This window comes from Arachis hypogaea, chromosome 17, assembly GCF_003086295.3.
Source record: "Arachis hypogaea cultivar Tifrunner chromosome 17, arahy.Tifrunner.gnm2.J5K5, whole genome shotgun sequence".
Taxonomy (NCBI): domain Eukaryota; kingdom Viridiplantae; phylum Streptophyta; class Magnoliopsida; order Fabales; family Fabaceae; genus Arachis; species Arachis hypogaea.
Window position 1 is genome coordinate 10,741,395 of NC_092052.1, and position 11,333 is coordinate 10,752,727.

Genomic DNA, 11,333 nt, shown 5'->3' on the forward strand with positions numbered 1-11,333 from the left:
CAAAAATTATTAAAAAGATAAACTTTTTAATTTTTAATATATTAAATATATTAAAATTTAGAAAATACTATTATTATATTTTTAACATATACTCTTAACATACAAATTAGTTAAATCTTAAAAATTATTAGGCTTTAAATTTTTTTTAGTTGCCCACAGTATCCCCCAGTCCGACAAGTTAAAGACTAATCTGTCGCAGATCTGAGCTTCATTTAAAAGTCTGTCGCTGGCCAATGAGTTACTGCATGCACAAGGCGGGATTTAAACCCCCGACATTTACTTAAGCGGACGAGTGAGTTGACTACTCGACCAACCAAATTGGTTTATTAGACTTTAAATTTGCTAGTAAGTAGAAATCTTTAAATTTGTTTGCTTTTCAATGGAGTTTTTTTTTCATTAAACACCTTAACAAATAATAACAAGACTCAAATGAATATTACTAGCAGTCTTATATTTCACGCTCTTTTAATTACTACTTTTACTGTCATATTCTTAAAGAAAGTTTTAATTATGTCTTACAGAATCAATTATTTTCTCTATTATAATTAACATATATATTAAGGATTTTTTATTTTAATAATAAAATAAATATAATATTAACCAAAAATAAATATTTTTACGACAAATTACCGATTTAAATTCCCTTGTCATATCTCGTTTACACTGTAAAGGAGATATGGCCCGTACGCGCTTATATATAGAAGTCGTTTATAGTAATATTCTGGAGCCCAGTTTGACTTTGTCAACATCTTTCTCACCTCTTTTGACCATTTCTAACTATATTTTTGACCGTAGCGGTGATGGCACGCCAAGCGGGGAATGACGGGGACATCAATAGGCTGAATGAGACGACACATTACACCGGGGCGGCCGACTTCAAAGTTAGTTTCGTTATGCTTGTTAAAGTTAATGATGTTGCCATTGTTAGGGTAGTCATGAATATCTGGAACGTTGGTATATGAGTTAGGATTTAGGTCTGTAGGCTTAATTTAGAACTCTCTATCCGCTTGTGCTAGGTTGGTATGACATAATTATTATTAGTTTGGAACTCTGTTATTCCTGTGCTATGTTGTTAGTATTTGTAACGCTGTAGTTAGGATTTGCCTATTATCGAATATGTAATGTAGAGACATGTGTAGGCTAGATAGTTGAAACATTGTATTCTTAAGGCTAAAATAATTTTGTTTTTCATTCTTCAGAGGCCTCGCCTTCTACTACCCCGGCGAGTGAGCCATACTTTACCTCCACCGGACGCCATCGTCCCGTATCTGACTGAGGCCGGATTCGGCGACACCGTGTCCCTCGGGGATTTTACCTTTGACAATTTCCTGATTTCGGCATTGGTGGAGCGATGGCGTCCAGAGACGCACACGTTTCATCTCCCGTGGGATGAGGTCACTATCACCCTGCAGGACGTGGCGTACCACCTAGACCTACGCGCACACGGTAACCCCGTCGGGGGTTCCTCCGTGATTTTGGTATGTGGTACCATACGGAGATGTGGGCGTTGGTGGAGCACCTGCTCGGCGCCAGGCCTCCCGTGACAGCACCAGGGGGATGCCACCCACTATCATCGGAGTTTAAGGCGGCCTTGATGGCTTGAGATCTGTCGGATATAACCTGTAAGCCGTCTTGTGGGGTGACATGGCGCCTTAAATTAGTAAGAAAGAACAACCATGACTCGGTGCTCTCAGACTTAACAATGGAAAAAGCGATTAGCAGTATGTTGCTGTTTCGGTCTTGCGCCACCGCTATAAGCAACACTCCACCGTACTTGCCATACAGATGCGTGCCGTCTACAGAGACAAATGGCTTGCAATGCGTGAAGGCCTCAACACATGACGGAAAAGCTCAGAATACTTTGTCGAACATGCAGCAGTCGCGCACCATGAGGTGTCCTTCATAGTACGGTTTGACGCGTAGGTCACATATGGTGCTGGGGAAACAGCTCTGCAGTGCTTGAAGCAGTTTCGGCACCTTATTGTAGGACTCTTTCCAATCACCGTATATCCGTGCAATTGCCTTCTGCTTTGCCATCGACACATTTCTGTGTGAGGGTTTGAAGTGATAGCTTGCCTGGACCGCACCTTGCAAGACCGGGATACTGACAGACGAGTTGGACTGAATCAAGGGCAATATGACTCTGCAGATGAGACTGCTATCTAACTGACGATGGTCTTGAGATATGGTGAGTACCAAACAGCTGTGTGGTCCACCAAACCTCCGAACCTCCCTAATCACAACAAAAAATTTATTCTTACACAACATCTATAACCAAAATAACATATCATACAAAACTACTCAAATTCACAATTAAACTTGAACTTACTAGTATCTAAGATTCTGACGAAGGGCCACACGGAGGCTCCATTGACACCTACTATCGGCTTGACGGCACTGCACATGGTACTTCAACCGGTCGGACTCGATCACCCGGTACTCAGCACTCCTGCGAATACTGTAGTTCTTCACACCTTGAAGCACGACCTCTCGGCTTCTGAACCTGTGTCCGACCCGAAACTTCACACCGTCGTCTAGGTTGTAATCCACTCCACAGGTGTCAGAAATCGGGATTCTCTCATGCATGGCATCCAGATCTAGGTTGTGATAGTGACCTGGCACAGCCGATAGCGCCGGAATCGGGTGAGGTGGAGGCAGCACATGGTGCGGCACAGTCCCTGCAGGTGTCTCCGGCACAAACTCATCCTCATCGCCACCATCGGAAGACTCACTGTCTGCACTGTCCGCCACGTAATCCTCATGCGACTCCTCCTCACCCTCCTCTGCCTCATGCTCCGGAATCGCGACATGAATGGGCGGTGGTGTGAGAGGTCGGTTATCCTGCACATAGGTTTCGTGTACGGAACCCCCACTACCACCATGACCCACCTCGGCAGACAACTCCATTACTTGTTCACACATGATTCTCCCATGAATGTTGAATATCAGTCGCACATGCTCGTCCCCGTGAAGTCGGAATAGTCGAAACCGGAAGACTCCATTTCCCATGGGTGCCAGCAACCTATACGCCACCCCTTCCAATTTGCCTCGCTTGTGTGCCACCGAGCTTGCTCAATATCAATCTCTTCAAACCTGACAACGTCTCCACACGCTGAGTGCGAATCAACATCGGATCTTGACACTCAAATGTCACCCCGTTGTCGCCATTTCTCATACGACAATTGGGATAAAGAAGCACAACTATGAATGGATTGTTACTGGCCATTCATCTTTGTTTTTTAGAGTAAAAGGAGACGAAGAAAGGATATGAAATGTGTGTGAAAAAATACCAAAGGTTACACATCCTTTTATATATATATATATATATATATATATATATATATATATATATATATATATATATATATATATATATATATATATATATATATATATATATAGTGTAAACGAGATATATACATATCAGCCTGACTAGCCATATTTCATTTGCACTGTAAACGATATACGTGCAAAATTATCTCGTTTACAGTGTAAACGAAATATGACAGGAGAATTTATTTCGGTAAATACTGGTAAAAAAATTTATTTTAGTAAATATTACATTTATTTTATTTAATAAAAAATCCTATATATTAAACATGTTACATAAAATCTAATGAAGACAAAATTATTATTATTATTTTATTCATTTCACAATTCATAATTTACAAAAAGAAAAAGAAATACAATGTTAAAGCAAAATTAGTAGTATGCAATTGTTGAAAACTATACAATGATAATACATAAAAAATTGATAGACTGAAAAAAATTATAAATTAAATTAGGTTGAGCTAATTTAGGTTAAAATTGATTTTGTAATATCCCAAGTTGAGAAGGGATAGTAAAGAATCAGAATTTGTTATTTAAATAGATTCCATTACAACCACCTAATTTTTCTAGGTAGTTAAGTTTCTTTATATAGAATCTGTTAGTTAGGGTAAAGTATTAAATTGGTCCTTTATGTTTGCGCGTAATTCTGTTTTGGTCATTAAACTTTAAAATGTCCTATTTGAATAAAAAAAAAAAGTTTTATTTAGCTTCAATGTAGTCCTACCGTAAGGTCAAAGTTAAATAGTTAACAAAATGTCCTACATGACAGCAGTATAAGAATAAGATCGATAATCTGAAAAACAAATATAAACTCTAGAGGCACAAAATCAACTGTGGATGCATCAATACATTTATTTATCATTCTTCTTACAATTTAAATGAAATATTTTCTATAGAACTAAGAAAAATGATAAATAAATATATTAATGCATCCACAGTTGATTTTGTGCCTTTGGAGCTTGTATTTATTCTCCAGATTATCGACCTTGTTCTTGTACTGCTGTCATGTAAGACATTCCGTTAATTATTTAACTTTGACTTTACGGTTGGACTAAATTAAAGCTAAATGAATTTTTTTTTTAAATTCAAATAGGACACTTTAAACCTTAAGAACCAACATAGAATAGACCAATTTAGTACTTTATCCAATCTGCTAAATAAGCCATTACAAAAGAGATTTAAGTGTATCAACCATTAATCTCAATTATAAAAAATATATATAATATATATAGATTAAAATTAACTGTTAAGATTACTAAAACAATAATATTTCGAATACATTTAAAAACTTTTTATTACTATATATAGTATTGACTCTTTCGTTTAGAATATATCATTCCAATAACTATTATCATTCCAATAATCAAAATCATTCTTCACTATTTCTTCTTTAGAACTTATAGAATTGATTTTTACATGGCATTCAGAACTTGATAATGATTCATGGCAAAAATTATATCATTACCTAACAATGTTTTCACTCACAAATATTTTCTTTTCACATCCAATTTTGATAAACTCAACAAGAATAATTTTCTCATATGAAAACAACTAGCATTGCATTAGATTGGAGAAAATGAATTGGAATATCTTCTACAAGTAAAAGTGCCTTTACAATTCAACATTAAAGCAGAGAAGACAATTGGGACAGAATCTAAAAAGTATAAAGAATGAAAATTACGTGATTGTTATCTTATGACATGGATGCTGAACTCCATGAATGAACCATTCAAGAATCAAATGCTAAACTACACTTTTACCTATCAAGTATGGGAGAAGATACATGAGTTTTTCTCGAAATCCTCTAAAATCCAAATCAATGTACCTAATTATCTCAACAAAATTTAAAAGACAATAGATTCATTTGCTTTCTTAGATCACATTCTTACTTCTGTTGATAAAAACATTGAGGCCATTACACAAGGACTAAATGAGGAATAATATACCATGTTCTTGTCATCTGTGACATTAAAATAGACTCAATTAGCATTATTGAGGTGGAATCATTACTTTTTGGGCATGAAGACATGCTGGAACGATTTAGAAAACTTGAACCAAGAATCATTTAGTCAAATTTTACACAAACTTACAACTCTTTTGGTAGAGGACTAGTAGAGATTTTTCACAGAGATGTAGGAAGAGATGGTGGAAGATTTTTTCGATTTCAAGGTTCTTATTTATCAATAATTTAGTGTTAAGTGTGTGCTAAACTTAGACACACTGCATTCTCATATTTCAAGCTTCTCAATTTAGCACCATATCTCCAAATTGAACATGAGTTTGGCCTCCACGGCCGCCACTCTCTTCTTTCTATAATCCAAGAGTATATATGAATACTTCCTCAAATCTTCCAAAAAACTATTGGTATTCAGATACAGGAGTTTTTTTTTTTTTGAAAGCAAACAGCTCAACACAATAGCAGTGGAGCAATCAAAGTCATCGACACTAAAATCAAACAAACTTAACAAGAAATATAACAAACCAAATCCGTCCATATGTCATTTCCGGCATAGCCATCAACAACTAAAGGGGTCCCCACCGCTCTACTCGTTAGCACTATTCGAGGACATGTTGATAATTTCTTCGACTCCTTTGCTTGTATGCTGAAAAATTCGCCTATTCCTTTCCAACCATAGGTTCCAGACGATCGCGCAGAAGCACCTCAACCGGTGGTTACGCTCATCCACTCTCCTCGATTCTTCTGTCCAACTAAGAAAGTGCTCTTTCATCGATCCCGGATAAGACCATCGTCGGCCAAAGGCTGAAATCCAAGCACTCCACACCTGCCAAGCAAATACACATCCTAGAAACAAGTGATATACATCTTCCACCTCGTTGTTACAAAGAACACAAGTAACATCTTCCTGACTGATGATTCCAAACCGGCTCAACATGTCCTTTGTATTAACTCTTCCTATCAAAACAAACCATACAAATAGCCCTACTCTAGGCGGAACCAACCCCTTCCAAACAGTCCTGGTGAATCTATAGCTAGTTACCTCCTCTGGGATCAGTTCCTCCTGCATCACCTGCACAAATGAGTTAGTTGTAAAAACACCTTACCTATCATATTTTCACACCACTCTGTCCTCTCTGTTTGGAACTAATGTCACAGGTCTCAAAACCTCATGAAATACACTCAGGAGTTCCAACTCCCATTGGAAGAGCTCTCTCCTCCATTGGAAGTTCCAGATCCACTCAAACCCATTCCAAAATCCGCACTCCCCTATAACGGATCCACATTGGTTTGAAACAGAGAAGAGCCTCGGGAAGCGATCCTTCAGAGATCCACCAAGTAACCATACATCCTCCCAAAATCGAGTCCGGCACCCATCACCAACCTCCATGGACAGGCCTGCGACCATCTTATCCCTTAAATATTGATTCATGATTTGTAACTGGCAGATATCCTTCCATGGTCCCCCTCTAGTAGGCAGTTCTTGAGTTGACAGTGGCTCATTGGGATTCAGATTATGACAAGAACATACGACCTTTTTCCATAGTGGGCATTCTTCTTTTGCAAATCGCCACCACCACTTAAACAACAGCGCTGTGTTGCAAACCATAGCATCCCCAACTCCCAGCCCACCTAATTTCTTCGGCGCCTGCACCACTTCCCACCTTACTAATGCCATACCAGTCCTCCCTTCTTCTGAACTCCACAGAAATCATCTCTGCAGCGAAATCAATTTCTCGGCCACAGCTTTCGGCATTTTGAACAAGCTTAAATAGTATATTGGCAAGCTATTCAACACTGATTTGATAAGCACCAACTTTCCAGCTTTGTTTAGCACCTTGGCTTTCCACAAACTGAGTTTCTCCTCCACCTTATCTATTATAGGCTTTCATGTCTTCACCAACCTCAGATTAGCTCCTAGAGAGATTTCAAGGTATTTAACTGGAAGGGCATCCCCCTTACAACCCAGCAAGTTACACATACGCTCGACCCATTGCTCCTCACAATTAATTGGGATCAGGCTGGACTTATCAAAATTGATACTCAAGCCTGACATCAACTCGAAGCATCGCAGAAGCCTCTTGTAATTCTTAATAGTTTCCTCTTCTTGTGGGCAAAAGAGGATAGTGTTATCAGCGAACTGAAGGTGTGACAATGCTACACTATCTCTACCAACCAGCAACGGTGATATACGACCGTTCCTCACTGCCTCTCCAATCATTCGATGCAGCACATCCACAACCAGTACAAACAAGAACGGTGATAGTGGATCACCTTGTCTCAAGCCTCTTTCCATGTTGAACGGTTTAGACGGCGAGCCGTTTATCAACACCGACATAGACGCAGTAGCTACACACTCCATAACCCATGCTCTCCATTTATGCCCAAATCCCATCTTTTGTAGCACCATGTTCACAAAGCTCCACTTGACCCTGTCGTATGCTTTTTGGAAGTCAAACTTGATTAGGGCAGCCTCTTTTTTTCCTCAGTTTAAGCCAGTTAACTGTTTCACACGCAATAAGCGCCCCATCATGGATTTTCCTTCCCTGTACAAACGCACTCTGGGTCTCTCCTACTAATGCCGGCATTACTGATCTCATCCTCCTAACCAGTACCTTCGAAATAACCCTATACACACACCCCACCATACTGATAGGTTGCAAATCTTTAATCTCCTTCGCACCTATGAATTTAGGTGCCAGTGCTACCCAAGTGACATTGGCATCCGCCGGTAGCCTGGCCGTCTGGAAGAACCCCATCACTGCAGCCGTGAATTCAGAACCAATCTCCTCCCAACATCTTTTGATGAAGTTCATGTTATATCTGTCACACCCTGGCGCCTTGAAGGACTCAGTCCCACACAGCCTCTCTGATCTCCTCGGCTGACGGCATCACTTCTAGAGCCATTGCATCCTCCTCATCTATTTGAACCACCAATCCATCTCTGAATCCCATACTAGGAGAGTCCTCCTGATGATATAAATTCTTATAAAACTCTCTGATAGCAACCTTTATTCTAGCCTGATTCCGAACCAGCCTGCCATTGATAACCAGAGTATCAATCATATTGTTCCGCCTTCTTGCTGAGGCTATATTGTGGAAGTATCTTGTATTTCTGTCCATATCGTTCATGTGCCGAGACCGCGACATCTGCTTCCAATGTACTTCTTTTCTCACATACCATCGCTCACAGCACTTAACCAACGCCTTTCTTCTAGCCTCCAGTGTTTCATCATACACTCCATTACTTACCATATCATCAGTCCTCTTGATCTCTTCCTCAAACTTTATAATCTTCTTATCCTTCTCACCGAAATTTGCCTTATGCCATCTTCCCGGTGGTTCTGTCAGCGCCTTCAATTTGTTTGTGAACTGTAGCTCCCCCAAACCTCTCCATTCCTCCTTCACCATCCTGAGAAAACCCTCGTGCGTAAACCACGAATCAAGGCTCCGGAACGGCCTCAGACCACCTCGCAGCTTCCTGCCCTCCACTATTAATGGGCAGTGATCTGACAAACCCCTTGGTCCACCTTGCAAATGTGCCTCTGGGAACTCTTCTAGCCACTCCAAACTAACCAAAACTCTATCTATGCGGCTGCAAGAACGCCCGCGAAACCATGTAAACTTCCGGTCAGTGAGCGGCAGATCCGCTAATTTCATGTCCTGTATCCAAAACTTAAACTCTTCCGCAGACCGTGTCAAACCAATAGTACCTCTACGTTCCTCTGCATGTACTATTTCATTAAAGTCTCCCATAAAGCAGCACGGAACCTGACATAACCCCACTATAAAGCTCAGCTCCTCCCATACATGAATCTTCTCATCTCTACCATGTGCACCATATATCAAGACAAACACACAGTTGAAACTATTTTTTAATATCATGCCTTCCACACACAACCACCTCTCTCCCTTATAGCAGTTATTTAATTTAAACATCACCTCATCCCAAATTAACAATAGTCCACCAGATGCTCCATCAGAGCCTACATATTCCCAACCTGGACTACCTTGTCCCCATATTCTTGCAACGTCAAATCTTGTCACTATCTGCCTTTTAGTTTCAATCAGACCTAACATTTGTACCCTATGTTTATTCCTTAGGTCCTTCACCATTCTCAACTTCCCATCTCCCCTCAACCCCCTAACATTCCATGAACTGAATATCATTTTAAAATTATTTTACACACCTGTTTTGCATGTTTGGGTCTGCACCGTCTCATTTTTGCTCTTTGCTTTGCCATTTTTCTTTTGCGAGCTATTTCTTCGTTCTGTGCTTGTAGAATTGCCATAATGTCATCTTCTTCGTTGCATAATCTCGCTCCTGATTCGTGTGCCAGCTCCCATGTCTTTTAATTTTCTACTAGTTGCTCCTCTACATCGGTTTGCTCATTGTCGCTTGCTACCACATCATTCCCCTTTTCCTCTTGGCCCGGTTCAGTCTCTCCAATGCCATCCTCAATCTGACTGCAGAGCATTCTACCGGTTTGCACACAGGATTGAGGTGTATCCGGCCTTCGTTCACTCCAGGGAACGTTCCTTGCTCTGGCGCCATGCTTCCCGTGCATTCACTCGGTTTCATCAACTAATATCGTGCCTCCACCCCTGCTGACCTTTGGGAGTTTGTCACTGCGTTCTCCCCCTGCCACCTGATGAACTGCAGCGCCACACAGACCGTGGTTGACCGCCGCTGAAGAAATCTCCTCCCCACTGCCGACATCACTCCCCGCGTCTTCAACAGCACCGGTCACGCTTGTTTGGAGGCAAATGTTCCCTGCGCACAGCATCTGCCCCCTTCCCCGGTTCACGCCGAGTCCAACCCCTCTAAGGCCTTCCCCTTCAACAGCACCGGTCACGCTTGTTTGGAGGCAAATGTTCCCTGCGCACAGCATCTGCCCCCTCCGGTTCAAGTTGAGTCCAACCCTTCCACGGCCTTCCCCTTCAACAGCACCGGTCACGCTTGTTCGGAGGCAGACGTTCCCTGCGCACAGCATCTGCCCCCCCCGGTTCACGCCGAGTCCAACCCCTCCACGGCCGTCCCCTTCGATCACTTCCCGCCTTCCAGCGACTTGAGGGTCTCCAAGGGCGCCATAGCTTTCTCCCATGATAGCCAGATCTGGAAAATCGTGATCTGCAGCTCCCAGTGGTGTCCGACCCGGTTGATCCCCCACGGCCCGCTGACCCGTACCTGATTGCTCCTTAGTTGCTAGGCCTAGTATTTCCTGCTTGCCCCCATGCTGTATGTTATTGCACATGGCCCAATTCGTTTCTCCGCATGGCCTCTTTGGTGTTGCATTTGTGGGCTCTCTTCTCAGCCCAATTAGTTCACAAGTGACTGTTTTTTCCGAACCTTCCGCATAGAGCATAACGGCTCTTTTCCCCAAATCATGCATACCATGATTATTATTATTTAATGCTTGATATGTTCCAATTTCACCGGAATTACGAGATGCACAGCAATTACTCCATTCATTCAAAATTGTGTCCGTAATTACAATTTTGCCCTTGTCTTCTTCCTCACCCCGGGAAACCATCAGCAACCCCTCTTCATCTTGTACCCCTTCATGCACTAACCCTGTTCCAAACTTCTGCGGTATATCCAAGCCGGCACTGTTGCTTTTGCTATCGGAGTTCATTTGTATACTTGTATTTCCATCCTCAAAATTTCCAATACAACACAGATGGCACACCTCATGTCCGACCTCCTTCACCAGAACATCAAAACCCCCCGTACCAACTGTGACGTGAACCCATTCTTGAATCACATCCATTACGCAAGTGTCAATCTGAACGCAACCTACAGTGAAAGAACTACACATTTCTATTTCTCTAGCACACCCAACGACTTCTCCCCATTGACCTCCTATCGTTCTAAAAGTGTTGACTGACCAAGCGTGCAACGGGACCCCAAAGCATTCCAGCTACACCCTTCGAGTTTCACTATGGTCCGACTCCTCCCATCGCCACACTCTATGGAACAACTGTAAGAGGCTATTCATGTTAAAGGTATAAGTGTCGTCAGCATGCCGAACACTGTCAAAAGTCA

The 11,333-nt window shown here is 41.5% G+C and overlaps 1 protein-coding gene across 1 annotated transcript; it reads right to left on the reverse strand.

The window, feature by feature from the left end:
* Positions 1-8,137: 8,137 nt before the first annotated feature.
* On the reverse strand, positions 8,138-9,457 carry LOC140180482 (uncharacterized). Its single transcript, XM_072221679.1, has one exon. It carries the CDS (start codon positions 9,455-9,457, stop codon positions 8,138-8,140), a length of 1,320 nt encoding a protein of 439 aa, XP_072077780.1.
* Between the last annotated feature and the right edge of the window lie 1,876 nt (positions 9,458-11,333).